Here is a 21,055-nt window from a genome sequence, read left to right on the forward strand (position 1 = left end):
TTGAGACAAGCCTAGGCAACATTGCAAAACCTCGTCGTCTCTCCAAAAAAATGAAAATTAGTGGAGCAAGGTGGTATGAACCTGTAGTCCCAGGTACTGGGGAGGCTGAGGTGGGAAGATTGCTATAGCCCGGGAGGTTGACACTGCAGCTAGACAGGATCTAGTCACTACACTCCAGCCTGGGTGACAAAGCCAGACTCTGTCTCAAAAAAAAAAAGAATATAAAATATCTCACTAATATTTTTCATGTTTATTATGTTGAAAATATTTTGGATATATTGGGTTAGAAAGTGTTATTAAAATTAATTTCAATTGTTACTAGTTGTTTTAAATATCATTAGAAAAACGTATTCCCTCCCCTCTTTTATAGTTTCCCTGCAAATACATGCACTAAAGAAAAACAATGAAGAAAATATGTTTAATTAAATAATATTCAAAATACAAAACAAAAAACTTTTGAAATGTATTTAAGACAATGCGAACAAAAAATGTATATCATTAAATGCATCTGTTATTAACAAAGAAAGGTCTGTCACAAACAGCCAGGTAAAAGCAAATTCATGTTAAAAAACTAAAAAAAGTTTTTTTAATTGCAGAAAATTGATTAAAAAACATGCACAAGATAAATCAATAAATTCAAAAGTAGGCTCTTTAAATAGATAAATTAAATTAATAAATTCCCAATGAGATTCATTTAAAAAACGGAGAGGAGGAGTTCAAATGAAGAATAAACAGGCAAACTCATAGGTCATCCAGATATCAGTAAGTCAGTACAAATATTTTAAGAACAATTTACGCCTATACATTTGAAAATTTTGCTGACTTGAGAAAATTTCTCAAAAAACACAGCTGACTAAAACAGACAGAAGAAAACATGGAAAAATGAAAGATACGATTTAGATTCTTAAAATTTCCTATGTTATTTAATAAACAAACCTCACAAAGGAAACTCCAGTGATCTCTTTCAGTGAAATTTTCAAAGCATTTTTGAAAGAAATAAGACATTTTTAGAGAAATTCTTCTAGAGAACAGGGAAAAAAGAAACACTTCCTAACTTATGACTTTGTTTTTCTGTCATTTTTTTCTTTCCTTCATTTAGACAAGTTCTCCCTCCGTCACTCAGACCAAAGTGCAGTGAATGATCATAGCTCATTGCAGCCTCAAACACCTAGGCTCAAGTGATCCTCCTGCCTGGTCCTCCTGATGAGCTGGAACTACATGTGCTTGCTTCCAGGCCTGGGTGAAATCATTTGTTTTTTTTTTAGAGACAGGAGTCAACCTATGTTGCCTGGGGAAACCTGGAATTCCTAGAGTCAAGTGACCCTTTTGCCCAGCTGTCCAAGTAGCTGGAATTACAGACAGGAGTCACCATACTCTATTCAAAGTTAGTTTTCTGTATGTACTTTGTTAAAGGTAATTGCACACATAATTATTGTTTAAATAATTATTTATGACATTGTATCATATTTTAATATAAATATACATGCTATACATCTACATGTCCATACATATATACTTATGTAAAGTATCTAATTTAAAATTATTCACCACGGTGTAAAATACAAAAAACACATTGATTTTTGCATAAATTAACCATTGAAAAGAGTCATAAATAGGGAAGAGACAGCACTTTGGGAGGCTGAGACGGGCGCATCGCGAAGTCAGGGATCGAGACCATCCTGGCTAACACGGTGAAACCCTGTCTCTGCTAAAAATACAAAAAAATTAGCCGGGTGAGGTGGTGGGCGCCTGTAGTCCTAGCTACTCGGGAGGCTGAGGCACGAGAATGACGTGAACCCGGGAGGCGGAGTTTGCAGTGAGCTGAGATCCGGCCGCTGCACTCTAGCCTGGGCTACAGAGGGAGACTCCGTCTCAAAAAAAAAAAAAAAAAAAAAAAAAAAACCGGGAAGAGAACAAAAAAATAGGTGAATTCAGCAACTGTTGTATATAAAGGTATACTATTTAAAATACAGCTGAGTACCTAGGTGCACTATTTTATAAGAGAGTTCCACAGATGGGTTAGTTATTTCATTTAATATTTTAGAGTTGTACATATTCAGATAAATAATGACTGGAGACTTATTTAGCAATGATGTATTTTAAAAGTAGACTGAGACTTCACTGGCTTCCCATAATTTCTACGTAAGGAACTCATCTTTTCCATGTTCTGAAATCTGTACCTGCCTCTGCAGCCTCATCTCCCAACAGACCACGTTCATTCTTGTCACTCCAGCTCCAATGGCCTGGAGCTCAACTGTACCAGGTCTCTTCCATCCAGGAAGCTTTTGCATCTGCTGCTGTCACTGCAAAGAAAGTTTCTCTCTATCGCTCTTTGCCAAGTTAATGTGTTCCTATTCCTCAAATCTCAATGCTGTCATATCTTCATGAAAGCCTTGTGTAAGCTTGCATTCAGCACATACCTCCTACTACAGACCGTCAAAACATGTACTGCTCATTTACTGAGCTCATAGTTCCAATTGTGTATTTACTTGTGTGATTCTTTAATTATGACACATCTCATTCGCTAGTCTGGATGTTCTAGCAGGACTGAAATTGTCTATTACAGTTTAATATAATTTATGTCTAATAACTATTTCATTGTCATTAGTATATGCTTGTTGAAGAATAAACAAAAAATCTTTAATGGAAATATAGATGACACATTTCAGTTTAAAATAATAAAAGAATTGTTTTTCATTGCGAAGGCATTGTTCGTGAAATAAAACATTACTTAATGAAATAAGTGTTTCAGTTTTAATGTCCATGAACAACCTATGTCAGGTCAAGATTCTTGCATCTCACTCCAAAATCCTCTACCTTCTGTTGGGCTATAATGCCTTAGGCATGATTGTATATAATAAATCCAATCATCCAATGTTACACCCTTCTGTGTAACCTAATCTTCTATTTCCACCTCTTTCTCCAGACAGTAGCCAATCCCAGGAAATGGGAGTGTTCTTAGGTGAGTCTAATCACTTAAAAAACACAGTTGTCCAGAGAAGACCTCTTCAGAGAAGTCAGATTGAATTTGTGGATGCTGGGCTTCGGTGAGCTCAGTGTTGCTGCTGACCTGGATAACCACGAATCTTCTAGACTTGGGACCATATATTGCAGATTCTGGTGTGTATGACATTTGTAGTAAAGACCTTCATGCTTAATTTTCTTATAAAAATACTTTAAACTCACCTGCCGGGACACTTATATCTTGTCTAAGCAAACAAGTAGCTTACCCAGTTATTTGAAATAACATAATTGTTCAAAATACCTGTTATTAGAGCATTTACAATATATTGGTTTGTGTTATATCAAGTTATTTGACTGGGTTTTCTTTTTGAGATAGGGTCTCACTCTGTCACCTAGGCTAAACTGAAGTGGCACTATCATGACTTACTGTACTCTGGACCTCCTGGACTCAAGCAATCCTGCCCTCACAGACTCCTGAGTAGCTGAGACTACAAGCATGTGCCATCACACCAGCATTATTTTTAAAAGAAAAAAATATTTTTTCTCACTCTGTCCATTGTCTTCTCACTCCATTGATTGTTTCCTTTGCTGTGCAGAAGCATTGCAGTTTCAGATAACTCCAGTTGTTGATTTTTGCTTTTGTTGACTAGGCTTTTGTGATATTATTCGTACATTTTTTTTTCTCACATTAGTGTCCTGGAGCATTTCTCCTATGTTTTCCTCCAGTAGATTTGGTCTTTCAGGTTTTACATTAAGGTTTTCAATCTATTTTGAGTTGATTTTGGCATAGGATGAGAGGTGAGGGTATAATTTTATCCCCTGCATGTCAATATCCAGATTTGCCAGCAGTGTTGATTGAAAGACTGTCCTTTCCCCAGTAAATACTGTTGCTACCTTTGACAAAATTCGGTTGGCTGTAGAGAGGTGTAAGAGTTTCTGCATTCTCTGATCTGTTCCACTGGTTTACCTGTCTATTTTTACACCAGCACCTTGCTGCTTTGCTTACTGTAGCTTTGTAATATACTACATGTCAGTGTGAGTTTGAAATGTGTAGGATTAATTGTAAAACCCTTGTTGTAAAGTTTATGTGTGTAGTCCTTTTCAAATCTTCAGTGAGCTGACTGGATTTGAAAAGTGTTCAAATATATCCCATGAACGGGTAAAGACTCCCAGGAAGTAGGGACTTTGATCACTGTGGGAAACACCGGGAATAAAGATAAATTGGTGGTCATGCTTCCATTAACTCCATCTCTGAATTCTTTAAAGAAAAAATTCCAGTGTTTACTTTCTTTTTTGGTTTGTTTTAGGTAAAAGTTGATTAATTGTTGCTGAGTCCTTTCATAGCTTGATTAGTCACCATTTCAAAATATGAAGATACTCTGATGGTCTGAACTCATTCTGAGCAAAAACATTGTCTTGAATAAGAAATAATCATTTTTCATTGTATTTATGTAAAGGTTGAATTTTGTGATTAACCTTAGAAGAATAAGTTCAGCAGTTTATAGTTATAGGAGTTAAGTGTTGAAGCCCATAATGATTAAACTAAACACACTTAGATTAAACTTAACCAATTTTTAACTGTCTTTAGAAAAGTACATCTGTTACTTGGGTGCCAGAGAGTGAGACTAAGTATCCCTTATGAGTTATACTCAAAGGATCTTGGAGGAAAAGAAGGAGAGAGAGAGAAAGGGATGGGTTTGTATGGATTTCTGGAACAATCAGCTAATAGAAGTAACTGTGAAGTTATCCTAATTATTCCTCTCTACCCCAATATTAAGCTTGTCCAAAAAATTCATAATTGAGAATATTGCTTGTTTTAAATTACAATGACGCTTGTCTCATTTTTCCACTTGTGTTATAGTATAAACCCAACTTGCCTATATTTACCATATCTAGGTCTGTACTGGGCTTAAGCTAATGGGTAGATTGAACAGAGCTGAAGCAGACAAGAAGAACTAGCCACAGGCCCTTCCCCCTCCATGTGGTCAAAAAATAATTTTCTCACTTAAATTTTCCTGTTTTAAATTTCCAGAAACATGGATTTGGGCACACTGCAAGCCTTCCAGAGGGAGCTCTGTTGCTCTATCTGCAGGAACTACTTAATAGACCCGGTCACCGTTGACTGTGGGCATAGCTTTTGCAGGCCTTGCCTTTGTCTCCTCTGGGAGGAAGGCCAGGCTCCAACGGGCTGTCCTGTGTGCGGGAAAATCCCCCAGAGGACTGACTTCCACACCAATATTGCTCTCAAGAGGTTGGCTTCTCTTGCAAGGCAGAGCAGACCTCACAACATCAACAGCTCAGAGAAGCAGATCTGTGTGCTACATGAAGAGGAAAAGGGGCTCTTCTGTGAAGTTGAGCAGAGACTCCTCTGTGGGCCCTGCTCTGAGTCACCAGAGCATGAGGCTCATGGCCACAGCCCAATAGGACAGGCTGCTGAGGAGTGCAGGGTAAGTGACACCTCCAATGCAATTGGGAATCCACATGATCCTAAATGAGAGAGAAAATGAGAGCTTATGATAATAAAGGTGGAGAGAATGGAGATGGGGAAGATCTGAATTTTCGATATAAATCTCTAGATATAAATGTGTCCTGGGAACATGGTTTGCTTTTGCTGCAAGCTTGACTTCTCTAGATCCAGGGTATATGAAAGCCAATTTCTTAGAAAATTGATCAGCTGTTGGGTCTCCTCAAACCCTCTACAATATGCTTCGGTTGCCTCTGATATTCCAAATATTAGAATCAAATTAGGTTATCTTGTAAAAAACCTGACCACTTCACGGGAACTCAAATTTACTGTTCTCTCAACAACAGGCTTTTCTCATAAAAAGGGAATAACATATCCAGTAATGTCTTATCTGCTACTGAAGGTCATGTCTACTTTGCAGGAGAAACTTCTAAAGAAAATGGATCCTTTATGGAGGAGCACTCAAGAAATGCAAAACAATCTAAATCAGGAAATTAGCAAAATCCATTCATTAATGGTAGGGATATAAAGGTTTTATATTTTTTCATGTAGATTGGCACAATGCTAGCTTAGACTTCTTAGCTGAATTCTGCTTACCAGTTACAAAATAGCAGTGTCTTCTTCCCAGAAAAAAACAAAGAGTGGTTTCAAATGATCTATCAGCAATTATCATTATACAGGCCAACAGGAGCTGGTGCAAAAAATACTAGTATGTATATGCATATGAAATAAACAGGGCATGATAGGTATTCCTGATGTAACCTTGAGGGTTTGCATAAAACTTCCAAGGCACTGAGAGTAGGATAGCATTGAGTTCTTCAAAGCATTGTATTCACATTGAGTAGTTTAAAGTTTTGCTGTGAAGGGGAGGAGAGAAATAGAGATATAAGTGGGGAAAAAAAAACCTGAAGTAATTTCTTTAAAAACTCGGTAGTAGAGTGTACACTGAAATATTTAAAATGTTTAGAAGAATCAGGCAAAGGAACAAGAGAAAATTAAGAAAAACCAAGTAAAAAAGACAATAATTAATGAAATAAGAATCCCGAAGAAGCATCACAAGAAGGGATCTTGAGTCCTTTTGAGGTATCGATTTATACAGGAAGGGAGACTAAGAGGAGCATGAAAAACGGATGGGCAGAGGAGATAGCAAATTTTTGAAGAATCTTTCCAAGTATGAGACATAGAGTTTATGAGTTTACTGCTGGTATATCCTAGGAGAATAAAATTTGAAGTGTTAAGTGTTTTGTGGAGAGTGAGGAGATGCAATTCTTTTAACTGAGTATCTCTGCAGGACTATGCGGCCTTCAGGAAAGGGATGATCAAGTATCAATATCAGAAGATGCGCCAGTTTCTCCTGGAGGAGGAGCAACTCCATCTGGGGACACTGGACAGAGAAGCAGAAGAGATTGTTCGGCAACTCCAAGACAGTGAAGTAAGAATAACCCAACATATAAAAAAGACAAAAGACATGTACAGATTGCTGTGGGAGATGTGCCACATGCCTGATGTGAAGCTGCTCCAGGTGAGGAGGGAGGGTCCGTCATCCAGAGTCAGGAAACCTTTGTTGGGCAATGCTGCCAGGACATTCATATGTTACCTGCAAATGCAACTACTCTTAGCTAAGTGACACATGCTCCTTGACTCCGTCATTATGTTTGTCCAGTCACTTATTTTTGCATATTGCGGTAATCTTTGGGAGGTTTTTGCCATTTTGGTAGATCACTTAGGACAAAATCTTCTTCAGTATAATCAGGAGTACTAGCCACAAAGAAATGTTATCCAAAATCAATCAAATGCTAGGCCAGGAGAATATTAGCTTTGTTAATAAAACTCAATTTATGTTCCTAGTACATCCACACTTCTTGAGATTAAGCCTGGAGGATGAGTGACACTGACAACCTACATTGCCATGTACATCATTCCACAGTCTTATTCTCAGCTCCTCATTCCTATTGCCCACTGAGGAAGCCCACCATTGTTCAGTTGAGGTTCTGTTATTAACACAGCCTTGGATGGTTCCTTAGAGGTGTATCAATAAACCTACCTTGTTAACCCAGAAAGACAACAAAGAATACTAGGGAAAGTAGGAGAGAATTCTCCTGATTACGTACTTATGTTTTTCTTTGCAGGACTTGGAAAACATACTGGAATGGTGAGTTACACTAATGAACTTTGATTTCTGCGAAAGTCATTCCTTTATTGATAAAGTCAATGTACCATGAAAAATGTGGGTGTTAGGTTCACTAACCAGTTTCCTGCAATTCCCCATAGCTGAAAATCCAAGTATAACTTCTGCCTTTTCCAAAACCAAACTATGAATCACCTCTTATTGACTGGAAGCCTGTCGATACCATAAATAGTCAATTAACGTATATTGCATGTTATATGTATTATATGCTGTATCCTAACAATAATGTCAGCTGGAGAAAAGAATATAATTGCAAAAATTGGAAGGAAGAGAAAATATATTTATTACCCATTAAGAGGTTAGTCACCATAAGGGTCTTCATCTTCATTGTCTTCACACTGAGTAGGCTGAAGAGGAGGAGGAAGAGAAGAAGGTGTCTCAGAGGTGGCAGAGGCAGAAAGAAAAGAAATGGAGGAAGTTGAGCAGGAGGCAGGAGAGGCAGGCAAGCTAGGTGAAACTTTCATTGAAAAAAATCCACTTAGAAGTGGGCCCCCAAATTTCAAACCCTTGTTGCTTAAGGGTCAACTATATGTTTTGAGGTATTTAGCATTGATCTGTGGCTATATTCCACTTTGGTTTCAAAGGAGAACCTGAGACCTTAAGCTTCTTTGTCTCAGAAGTGTCCTTCTTATGTGGCTGAATGAAAATGTATCTAACAACAGTGTGCCATTCTGGATTTTCTTCTACCCACTCACCCCATCTTCTCCAGCCCTGCCCCAGCAAATCTTAAGAAGAAGATTACTCTGAGTTATCACAAAGGAGTCTCCTATTCTGGAGAGGGGAGAGGTGAAAAAGAGAGGAGGGAGGGAAATGCCCTAAGGACAGGAAAGGGAGGGAGGTTTTGTTCCCAGGGACATCAATAGCCAGGCCCTACTCCATCACTGCACTCCCCTGTTATAGGCAGAATCTAAGAGGGGAATGGCAGCCTCAGGAACCTCAGCACCAGGGCTGACAGGCTGGAAATTGACTCCTTTGGTTTGAACAAAAGTTCAAAACCTTTAGTGTCAGTGGGCATTCCCTGTAAGACCCTGACTGCATCATTGGTGACATCTACAGGTTGAGGTCCCAAAGGCTTTGGCTGAGTTTTCTTCTCTCAGCAAGAATCCCAGGATATCTGTATACTTTGAAGAGGCTAGAGGGGCAGAGGGAAGAAATGACACTCAGTAATTTTAAATTTGGATCATGTGTGAGAGAATGGAGAAACTGTACTTTAACATGTTAAATTTAGATAAAAGTAACATTGCTATATCCCCAATATGGTTGAATAAAATGTATACTGAATTTAACATAAAAGGGAGATTTCTCAAGAAATATCTTGGATGAAAATCTGAAACATTGGTATGACTGTGTGATTATCCCTGGGCCTGAAAGTGTAACTGAGGTTGTTCTTTGCAGGACAGAGTTGGTGCAAATGGAAAAGCCCCAGCCAGTCAAGCCAGAACTGACTTCCCGGCCCATCACTGGAGTGCTAGATATGCTCAACAAATTCAGAGGTTAGAGCCAAATGCTTGGCAGTACAGCCTCAACTTCTGTTTAGTGGGTTGCTTGGTTGAGCCATTTCCCATTTTAGTTTTATTTCTTCTGACATAAAAGTGAACTTACAATATATTATAGAATTAATATTTATCATAAACATTAGAAATCTTTGACCAACCAACAAACTAAAGCTTCCATAAACGAAACTACTCTACTGATGTAAGATACATTTCACAACAACTGGAAGCTGAAGGTTCTGTGAAAATGGCCCAAACATGTAAGGCAGCCGTTAGACAACAGAGGGCTAAAACCAGAGCTAGACTAAATGAAGCAGTGGCTGATCAGGTGACGTAAAAGCAGAACATGATCATTATTTTCAGAAACTTCTCAACTGCACATGTATGGATGTCCATCAAATTTTGATGTTTAAAAATGGAGCAGGTGAGACTGGGCACGGTGGCTCACGCCTGTAATCCTACCAAGGCTGAGGTGGGCAGATCACCTGAGGTCAGCGGTTGGAGAACAGCCTGACAAACGTGGCCATCTATACCAAAAATACAAAAATTTGCTGGGCATCGTGGCACATGCCTCTAATCACAGCTACTCGGGAGGCTGAGGCAGCAGAATCGCTTGAGCCCAGGAGGCTACAGTGAGCCAAGATTGCACCACTGTACTCCAGCATGGGCAGCAGAGTGAGACTCTGTCTCAAAAAAAAAAAAAAAAAAAAAAAGGAACAGGCACCGTTTATATCCCATTGATTAGGAACATAATATGAGAGTGAAGTCTATTTGTTAATTATACTGAATACAAGCAATCCAAGTGGCATTTTCTACTAAATAAATAGTTACATGTCTCTTAAAACAAATCAAGCAAAGCCAGACATTAAATCATTGATTCACACAAAACAAATCAAGCAAAGCCAGACATTAAATCATTGATTCACACAATTAATGACATTTGTCTATTTGTTTTTCTCAGTGATTTTAAGGATTCTTTTGTGCTGTGGAAATCATAACAACCCTTGATCTTCATAGACAAGAGCCTCCAAAGTCTTTTTTCTCCCTGTATTCTGTCTCTTACAGGAGGTACTAATAAAGCCAGTACATGGGCAGATAACATCTAACCCCACCTAACTTCTTGATCTGATTTTGGTTCTTTTTGCAGTGGATGATCCTCTGAGTAAGGAAAGGGCGAGTCACTACATGAACCTTTCTGAGGATGTGAGAAATGTGATATTTGGAGATGACCATGATGGTGCGCCCAGGGAGTCCCAGAGAGCAGAGAACTTTGCTGCATGGGGAGCTCAGGCCTTCTCCTCCGGCAAGCATTACTGGGAAGTGGACGTAACCCACTCCTCCAACTGGATTCTGGGAGTCTGTAAAGATTCCAGGACAGCAAACACAAATGCTTTTGAGGAAGCATTTTTTCTATTTTCTTCAAAGAGAAACAACCTTTATAGCCTCTCCAACATCTTTGCTCCCTTAACTCACTATGTGCAAAGACCTCTGGGTCAGGTTGGGGTGTTTCTGGATTACGACAACACAGTTGTGAGCTTTTATGATGTTTCAAAAGGTTCCCTCATATACAGCTTTTTCCCTTCATCTTTGTCTTCCCTTTTGACACCTTTCTTTTGTATTGGTTCCCCATGAAAGTCAGGTTTCATTATGATTTCTTAGGGAGCTCTTTTGTCTGAAAAATATTCCAATCTCGAGACCTTCTCATGTGAAACAGTAGGACAATGTGTGAGCATCTTTGAGCTCATTGTAACTTGAGGAAACAAAATTATTATCTGGTATGAAATGGGATAACCACATTGACATTATACATTTGTTTCCTAAATTTTACTTTAATGAAGGGTTGTGAAAAACCATAACTGTCTGATTCCTGGACATTTTTTTATACCCCAAAATGAAACCCAAAACCCTTTACCGTTACTCTCTATTCATTGCACCTTCCCCACCCATTCGACTCACAACGCCTTTTGTACTTTAGATCTCTGTGGATTTGTGTATTGTAGACACTTTATGCAAAGCAAATAATACAAAATATAGTCTGGATCATCAGTTACTAAAAATTACTGATTTTTGTAAACGTGTAAAATATATTAATTATAAGAGTTAACTGAATTGTCTTACTGATATACACACTCAATGATAGCTCTTGTTTTCAATGGTCCTTGTGTGCATTCCAAAGTAGCATTATAAAATGTAAACTTAGACTGGAAAAACTTTGAAGAAGTTTGTTTTGATGTAAATAATTTTTAGCCGAAAAAATTTTTTTCTTTCTTTTTTTTTTTTTTTGGCTTGTAGCATAGATTACTTATTTATTATTTTAGTTTTTTGAGACAGTGATTCCCTCAATACCCCAGGCTGGAAATACAGATGTCTGACATGGGCTCACTGCAACCTCTGCCTCTCGGGTACAAGTGATTCTCAGTCTCCTGAGTTGCTGGGATTACACGCCCATGTCACCATGCCTGGCTAATTTTTGTATTTTCAGTCGAGACAACAGGATTTCACCATGTTGGCCAGGCTGGTCTCAGACTCCTGACCTCAAGTGATATGCATGCCTCAGCCTCCCAAAGTGCTGGCATTACATATGTGAGCCACCAAACCCGGCTGATTCTTATCTTTAAAGTTCTCAGAAACGCTGGATTCAGAAAAACTACTGGTTTATCAAAATCATTATATTATCATCTATGTTTTCTTCAATGTTAATGTCAAATTGGGAGTCTTGGTCCTAAAAGATCAGTAATTGTGGATTGTCATTCATGATAAATTTGCTCCATCCTTACTATGTGCCACTCTTTGCAAAGGATAAACAGCTTGTGAGTCAGATCTGGAGTTAATGAAACCTTCAGATTCTGTAAGCAAATAAGTAGAGATGCTATGTTTAAATTGTCTGAAACCATCTTTGCCTCTGTGACATTTCCCTCTTATTGGGAAGCTAACTGATATGGCTCTAGAAATAGTGTACTCCTAAGTATTGTTAAGAGTCTGCAGGTAGGTAAATCTTCAATGCTTTCAACGAATTTCCCTTTTCTTAAAAAGTCTCTGTGAAACCCATCTTCTAAAACTTCTTGCTTCAACGTAATTTTAGAAAAAACAGGAACCAAAGACAGAGGTGGTGGCAAAGGCTACAGCCAAATTGAAGGGTCACAGCAGCATCGGAGGCAGGATGCCCAGAAGAAAGCCACGCAGAAAACATCAAAACTTCTGGAGAAGTTTGCGCCTTGTGCTTCTCTTGAAACCCGTGCCAGCGGTGACTCCAGCACATCTATGGTCCTTCAGTCTTGCTGTCTCCAGATCCAAGTCCCCTATTACAAAAGTTTTGGAATCCGTTTTCATTTGGATAGAAAAGGGGGTCAGAAAATTAAGAACTTTACCAGATTTGGGCAGAGCAAGCTGGGATGGCATGGTCGGGATTGAGATTAGCTGTGGATAAAGAAACTTGTACTTGGAGAGTAGGGGAATTTGTTGTGAATTTCTCAAAGACGATATTGAATCAAGGTCATACATCCCTGGTTAAACGTTTGTAAATAGATTATTTTACAGGACTCTCCCTGAAAAGTGAAACTTTGAAGAATGACCTGTGGGTGGTATTAGGAAAGAAATAGAGGCCCTAGTGAGGGAAGAAAGGAGGGATGAAGGCAGAAGAGAATGTGAACTGGCATGCCAGACAGACTAAAAAATAATGAAAACAAAAGCAAAAATTACACATTTCAGACACTTATCAAAGGAAAACGTTTATGCAGCCATCAAACATGTGAAAAACATTTTATAATACCTGATCATTAGAGAAATGCAAATCAAAGCCACAACGAGATATCATCTCAAGCCAGTTAAAATGGCAATCATTATAAAGTCAGGAAACAACAGGTGCTGAAGAGGATGTGGAGAAATAAGAACGCTTTTACTCTGTTGTTGGGAGTGTAAATCAGTTCAACCATCGAGGAAGACTGTGTGGTGATTCCTCAAGGATCGAGAACCAGAAATACCATTTGACCCAGCAAACCCATTACTGGGTATATACTCAAAGGATTGTAAGTCATTTTACTATAAAGACATGCACACGTATGTTTATTCCAGCACTGTTCAGCATAGCAAAGACTTGGCACCAACCCAAATACCAATCAAGGATAGACTGGATAAAGAAAATGTGGCACATATACACCATGGAATACTATGCAGTCATAAAAAAGGATGAGTTTGGCCAGGTGCCGGGGTCATGCCTGTAATCCCAGCACTTTGGGAGGCCGAGGCAGTTGGATCACAAGGTCAGGAAATCGAGACCATCCTGGCTAACACGGTGAAACCCTGTGTCTACTAAAAATACAAAAAAAAAAAAATTAGCTGGGCATGGTGGTGGGCACCTGTAGTCCCAGCTACTGGGGAGGCTAAGGCAGGAGAATGGTGTGAACACGGGGGTGGAGCTTGCAGTGAGCCAAGATCACGCCACTGCACTCCAGCCTGGGTGATAGAGCCAGACTCCTTCATAAAAAAATAAATAAATAAACAAGTAAATAAATAAATAAAAATGGATGACTTCATGTCCTTTGCAGGGACATAGATGAAGCTGGAAACCATCATTTTCAGCAAACTAAAACAAGCACAGAAAACCAAACATTGCATGTTCTCATTCATAAGTGGGAGTTGAACAATGAGAACATACAGGCACAGGGAGGGGAACATCATACACCAGGGCCTGTCCGGGGGTTGGGGGATAGGGGAGGGATAGCATTAGGAGAAATACCTAATGTAGATGACAGGTTGATGGGTGCAGCAAACCACCATGGCACATGTATACCTATGCAACAAACCTGCACATTCTGCATATGTATCCCAGAACTTAAAGTATAATTTTTTTAAAAAAGCACAAAGAAATAAACAAAAACCCTACAGATTTCAAGAAAGTGTGGCTTAGGTATTTGATATGTAGAGGAGAAAAGGTAGGCGAAAATTATAGTAAAGCGACATTTACTTTGGAGTTTGAAGAAATCGGTGGGTCTTGCTTTCAATATGTCAAGGATGTGACTTCTGAATGTGTGAATAACATCATCCCCCAACAAATCTGTGTGCTAATTAATAACAGACGCTCCCACATTTTTATCGTTAAGGTCCAACCTAATCCTAATTCAGATATTCATTCTAATTAATGCCGTCATCTCAGAATTTCAAAGATATTTGTTGGCCAGTTAGTGACTATTAGTTATCCTTAGAAAGAAACTATTTGAGAGGAACATTTGGAGGTACCTATCAATTTTTAATTCTACATATATTTTAAACCTATAATATCATTAGTATGGAAATTTCCATAAAAATGCACAAGGATATATGTTTATTATGTATGTTGTGGCAGTATTTTCAATTAACAAGGGAGAGAATATAGTTTAACAAAACACTGTGTAATCTATTGTACTCTCTATAAATATGAAGAACATCTGCACATACTCATAACCAGCCACTTGCTTAGCTAAAAAATGTGATCTCATGGAATTAAAAAGTAAAACAGAAGATCCTAGTGGCTAGGAAGTGTAGAAGGCAGAGGGAGAGGTACAATATTAAATATAATTAAATATAATGATTAATAAAAGAGAAGATAAATACAATTTAAAAATACAAAATTATACATAGATGGAAGGTATAACTTATAATGTTCTATAACATTGCAAGATGATTATAGTTAACAATAATATATATACTTTCAAATAGCTAGAATGAGGGTGTTGCAGGTTCCCTAAAAAAAAAAAAAGATAAATGTTTGGGATAATGTTCTAAATAGTCTGATCTGATTACTATGCATCATATGTATCAAACCATCACTATCTACTCTACAAATATGTAAAAGTATGTATCTATAAAAAATAAAAAAATTTAAAGTACTGATTCCTTGACATCCTTGTATAGTGGTAGTTTATTTTTCTAATATTGTTTTAACGGGCAATCAGACAAAAAATGGTTAGATCTGCAAGATAACAAGAATAAATGTGAAAATATATGAGTCAGAGAACTCATATAATATTTTAGGCATGTTAGTGGTTCTTTCTTGGAGCAGGGGGCTATTGAAATTTCTCAAGTCAGCAAAATTTTCAAATGTATAGGCATAAATTGTTCTGAAAATATTTGTACTGACTTATGGATATCTGGATGACCTATGAGTTTGCCTGTTTATTCTTCATTTGAACTCCCCCTCTCCGTTTTTTAAATGAATCTCATTGGGAATTTATTAATTTAATTTATCTATTTAAAGAACCTACTTTTGAATTTGTTGATTTATCTTTTGCATGTTTTTTAATCAATTTTCTGCAATTTTAAAATTTTTTTTTAGTTTTTTAACATGAATTTGCTTTTATCTGGCTGTTTATGACAGACTTTTCTTTGTTAATAACAGATGCATTTAATGATATACATTTTTTGTTCGCATTGTCTTAAATACATTTCAAAAGTTTTTGTTTTGTATTTTGAATATTATTTAATTAAACATATTTTCATTGTTTTTCTTTAGTGCATGTATTTGCAGGAAAACTATAAAAGAGAGGGGAGGGAATGCATTTTCCTAATGATATTTAAAACAACTAGTAACATTTGAAATTAATTTTAATAAAACATTGTAACCCAATATATCCAAAATGTTTTCAACATAATAAACATGACAAATATTAGTGAGATATTTTATATTCTTTTTTTTGAGACAGAGTTTGGCTTTGTCGCCCAGGCTGGAGTGTAGTGACTAGATCCTGTCTAGCTGCAGTGTCAACCTCCCGGGCTATAGCAATCTTCCCACCTCAGCCTCCCCAGTACCTGGGACTACAGGTTCATACCACCATGTTCCACTAATTTTTATTTTTTTGGAGAGACGAGGTTTCGCAATGTTACCTATTATCTCAGGATAATAGGAGTTATCTCAAACTATTAAAAACTATAAACTATAAACTATTATAAAGGAGTTATCTCAAACTCCTTTCCTGTGTCCACCTCTCAATGTGCTGGGATGACAGGCTTGAATAATAATGTTTATACATTTTAGGAAGAAAGTCCTAAGCCTACTTCGGTGTTAAAAAGAAGGGTAGATTGGAATTTACTTTCTTTAAACTCAATCGTTTCTAAAACTCTAAATTAGACTCAAGTATTAAAGGCCCCAGGAAGACAATTTTACAAGAAAAGTTTTCAAAATGAGCCAGGCTAGATGCTTTATAATTGAGCATTCACTGGATATATCTTGGCATCCTGATGGACAACGCTAAGGGTTTCTATTTTTTTAAATAATGTGAAAGACAGAACCTTGTTGCATATACACTGTGTAGAATTTCCAGAGTTAGAAACTTTTCTTAAAACACTTCCCTATGTTCTTTTTATGTATGTATTTTTTGAAAAATTGAAACTATGCATGGATAAACTCTTAATAGAAGATTAGGTTTCTTCAGTTTCAAAGGCAAAACCTAGTCCTTTTGATTGGCTGTATTTAATTGTATAATTGCATTATCAATTCAAATAAAAAAATAACTTCAACAAATACATTCCAATGATAGATAAGTAAATCAGTTGTCTGATGTCATTATACAATGTTACTTTTTTTTTTTTTTTCTTTTGAGATGGAGCCTGGCTCTTTCACCCAGGCTGGAGTGAAGTGGCAGGAAATCGGCTATTACCAAATTCTGAAAAACAGATTTGTAATTCAACAGAAAACTTTGTGGTAGAGGTAGGTTGCAGATGCTAGAATGTACAAAAAAGTGTCTTTTTTATTAAAAAGAGAAGCACTGGGAAATCAAGAGGTATTCCAAATTGGCTGGAGTGTCCATTATTCACATCATGGATTGTTCCTGCCTATACCCATCTCTACTCTCTCTTCTGGATTGGTTAGGACTTTTGGAACCTACAAAATGCCAACGGTAAAGAGAATTACTTTCTTATATTTGTTTCATGGTCCTAGACTTAAGTAGGAAAACAGGTTGTTTCCTTAATAATGCCACAGTAGACAGAGGTAGTTCTGTAATGGAAAGCTCCTAATTTCCAGTGCTCTAGGCTTCACCTGCCTAAAGCTGAGTGTTTGAATACGTGAATGATGTGGTGCAAAAAGCGGTTGAAATAAAATCAAAAGCTTCCCTCCCTTCCTTTCTCTCCTTGCCCCAATTCCTTCCTGATAAACAGCATCATCAGACCTTGTAATGGAGAACCAGGGCCCCGCCACGGAGCTCCAGAATCTCAGCAGAGTATGTCCACAGGATCCAGTCCATGACCTGAGGGTTTCACAAGTTTCCCACTTGGAGTCCAGGACTAGGCTAACAGGGCCCCCACACACAACCAGCGCAGATCTTACTTCTGTGTGGACACTTTGATTAATTACTTAGATTTATTGAGGTACAGAATGTATATACAGGGTGGTCAGTCAGTCAATGGTCTTGGACAGTAAACTGACAACAGAACAAGAAAATCTAGTGTTCAATTTCTTGTATTTTATGAAATACAAACTCGGGATGATTTTATGATGGGTCAACCTGAGTACATATACGTACAAAGAGGGAAATGAGAGCAGTAGCCATTTTGTGGCATAGACATACCTTCTTATTCTTCAATGAAACACTTACTTAGGAAGCTGCTCGGAAGGCGTTTTGCAGATGCAAGCAAAGGTCCTAATCCTGTGACTAGGAAGTATATGCAAGTAAGCCTGACTTTGTCAGTGAATGTCGTTTAAAGAAAGACATGGGCATCTCTTGAAAAACATTTTAAACAACAAATGGGACTCTAATCTTCCAATTGCCCCCTATTGACTTTAAACCAAAGCTTTGATTCATGACCACTGGGATCCAGGCAGTGGGGGATTTCTTTTCCTGATGGACTGTACCAAAGATCTCACATTTGCTTAAGCAGCCCCCTTAATTGTGTAAGCCAATTCCTTGCACTTACTTCACATGTGAATCTCCCTAACTATACACATATCTTATGGCTTCTGCTTTCGTCTTTGAATCTTGGCAGTCATGGGTCTGGTAGATTTGTCTTCACTGTTTTGACAGCCTTGACCATATGTCTTCTGGACCATTGGCAAAGAATTCCTCTGTTAGAAGATATTTGAGTAGTACCTTCTGAAATCTCTTTCTTTAAAAAAAAAAAAATTCATATAACTACAAAAGGATTTAGTACAGAAAGAAAAATATAGTCCATGCCTATCTTTTGGATTCTGCATTTGTGAATTTGCCTATATCCTAAAAGTTATTTATGATCCCCAAAATAATTCCTGTGGTGCACTCATAGTCATTGCAGGACATCATGCACTATGTGGAGAAAAGCGTTAAAATAATAACTCATCTTTCACCCGTGAGACTGGCGAAGTTTTGTAAATTCAATGAGAGACCCCAAGTTAGTGGGTTTATTTGGTTAATCGGTGGTTTCTCTTAGAGTGGTAGAAAATAGAAAACAAAAAGGAAAGTTTTATCTTCTGTTGGACTTCTCCGGAAATATCCTATAAATGTACTAAAGCAGTATTTAAGCTGGTTTATACCTGTACTCCTAGCAATTTGGAAGGCTGAGACCGGAGGACCACTTGAAGCCAGCAATTGGAGAACAGCCTGTGCTACAGAGTCATACAATGACTTTACCAAAAATTTCAAAAAAAAAAAAAAAAATTAGCCAGGTGATACAGTGTGAGCCTAAAGTCTTAGCTACTTGAGAGGCTGAAGCAGGAGGATTACTTGGAATTCAAGGCTGCAGGGAGCTCTGATTATGCCACTGCACTCCAGAAGGAGACACTTTCTCTAGAATAAATAAATGTGTACTTAGAGGAATGCCTGTATCGTGGAAGAAACCCAATAAACAGTCTAAAATGCATCTTATTTAATTTCTAGCCTATGTCTACTCTGACAGGATTTATGTTACATATGATTCATTCAGGCACTGGTTTTCAGAATGAAAGTGTGATAATAATTTAATCAGAGCTGCAAAGGTGTGTTCTAAATGCTGCATAAACCTAATCATCTTTGTCTCCACCTTTCGGAATGCTCTAAATACCCTTAAAGAGGTGGATGTGGTCTTCACAGATTCTTATAAAAGGAGGCAGAAGAGACAAGTTCAGTTTTCTCCGAAGGAGAAGGACAGCACTTAGAACTGCATTTTGGTGACGTCTGAAATTCAGTACTGCAGTGAATGAGCTTCTGACCTGGAGGAGTACTTACCAAAATTATTTTTGGAAGAATCGTTGTGGGAACCATTAAAAGAACTCCAGGGTGAGTGAAACATATTGATAAAATTATATCATCTTTCCTTTACACAATAATAGAGTGTTAAAATATCTCATTATCTTAAATCTACACAATGATACCATTTGTCACGCATGTTGTTACTATAGATTTTATGAATTATGAGGATATTGTTATTTTGTGTTTTCTATGATTGCTTAATATAGTTTTGAAAAACTTTAGTGTTCACTGCAACAGATATGTATGCATAATGAAGACATGGAGTTGATACATATATGTACACATAGGTGTTTGTGTATGTCTTTAACGAGCGTATTAATATTGTTGAATTCAATTGAGAATACATTAATGAATGATGTAAGTTATGTGCTTTCATAACATTCAGGTTTTACACATAACTTTTAATTAGTAAGGTAATGATGAGCAATGCAAAATAGTGAAACCAAAACAATGAGAAAGCTCCCCAAAATATCCTACTTTAGAAATCAAAACACAATTTTTCGACCAAATAAATTTGTAAGACCTAATTGATATGTGATTGTGATTGTCATCTCACCTAAGTCTTAATCTTATCAAACCGTGAAAAATTTCTTAAAATGTCTTAGATGAGCTCTGGAAAATATTTACAATTCTAAGATTTTTCATTTCTTTCACTTAAATTCAGAAGTGATATCAAACAAAGCAGCATAAAGGACTTAAAATTGCCAAAACAAAGATTATAGTTTTTATACTAGTCAGGGTTCTCCAGACAGAACCATAGGATGTATATATATACGTGTGCAGATATATTCATGGGCCATTTGAGTCAACTACAAACCACATATTGTGGTCCCATAAGATTATAATACCTATATGTTTACTGTCCCTTTTCTGTATTTATATATCTTTAGATACACAAATAGTTATCATTGTGTTTCAATTACCTTCTATTAGACTGTGGTGAGCTGAAGAAACTGAGACTCCTGAGGCAAGTAATACAGATGTGTTTAGGAGGGGAACTTTTAAGGGGTTGAGGGGGAAAATGCCTGTTGGGGGTCAATGTCCTCCTAATTCTGAAATTGGGGCTAGACTAGAGTGGTAGAATGCCCAGAAGAAATCAGCAAAGAAGAATATTTCTGAGATATAAACAGAATTATTCCATATCGGAGTCCTTTTTGGACTATTGTTGTATGGTGGCCTTGAAATGTACTTTCACGCATAATACCACGTCATGATTGATAGTGTGTTGGTTAATACGCCTAGGGTTAAAAGAATAAGAAAGTTAAAGTTAAACCATCTGGTTAGACCAGATGTTATTAGGAGAGCTGAAACAGCTCCTCTTAGTAGTCAGGGGCGGGGTTTAACTATATGATAGGTCATTAAGTGTTGTCATGTAAATAAAGGCTTACTAGAAGTGTAAAGACATAAGCCTGAATAAGGGTAAGTAGCTTGACAGTGATGTTATAGTGTGGATGTGGATCAGGTTTCAAAGTATTTTAAGGAGGTTAGTTCTAGGACAGTTGGTATAAAACTGTGATTTGCTCCACAAATTTCTTAGCACAGTCCATAGTAAAGGCCTGTTAGAGTAGTGGTCAAGGTAGTTTGGTATAGGTGTCCGGGAATTGCATCATTTTGAAGCCAAATGAGGGGATGGTTCATGAATGCAGGATGTATTCGGAGGAGATTGATATACGGTGAGTCCGAGAATGGTCAACAGGATCAAAGAATGAGAGTGACTGGAGCTGTGGAAAAATTAATAGTTGATAGTACTAGTATGGCGTCTCCAGTTGAATGT

The 21,055-nt window shown here is 37.5% G+C and overlaps 1 protein-coding gene across 1 annotated transcript; it reads left to right on the forward strand.

Annotated features, from left to right (window-relative positions):
* Positions 1 to 5,000: 5,000 nt before the first annotated feature.
* On the forward strand, positions 5,001 to 12,520 carry LOC708448 (tripartite motif-containing protein 64-like). The gene is made up of 7 exons (XM_015115400.3): positions 5,001 to 5,411; positions 5,850 to 5,945; positions 6,720 to 6,860; positions 7,558 to 7,580; positions 9,012 to 9,109; positions 10,257 to 10,730; positions 12,192 to 12,520. The coding sequence occupies exons 1-7, from the start codon at positions 5,001 to 5,003 to the stop codon at positions 12,518 to 12,520; spliced, it is 1,572 nt and encodes a 523-aa protein (XP_014970886.3).
* The last annotated feature ends 8,535 nt before the right edge of the window (positions 12,521 to 21,055 follow it).

The sequence above is a fragment of the Macaca mulatta genome, chromosome 14, assembly GCF_049350105.2.
Source record: "Macaca mulatta isolate MMU2019108-1 chromosome 14, T2T-MMU8v2.0, whole genome shotgun sequence".
NCBI classification, from domain to species: Eukaryota; Metazoa; Chordata; class Mammalia; order Primates; family Cercopithecidae; genus Macaca; species Macaca mulatta.

Excerpts from the sequence above, each read along its gene's own strand:
- LOC708448 (XM_015115400.3), top strand. The coding sequence starts at position 5,001 with ATGGATTTGGGCACACTGCAAGCCTTCCAGAGGGAGCTCTGTTGCTCT. Across the intron at positions 5,946-6,719 it reads GCAAAATCCATTCATTAATG|GACTATGCGGCCTTCAGGAA; the intron begins GTAGGGATATAA and ends GTATCTCTGCAG. Across the intron at positions 6,861-7,557 it reads GGCAACTCCAAGACAGTGAA|GACTTGGAAAACATACTGGA; the intron begins GTAAGAATAACC and ends TTTTCTTTGCAG.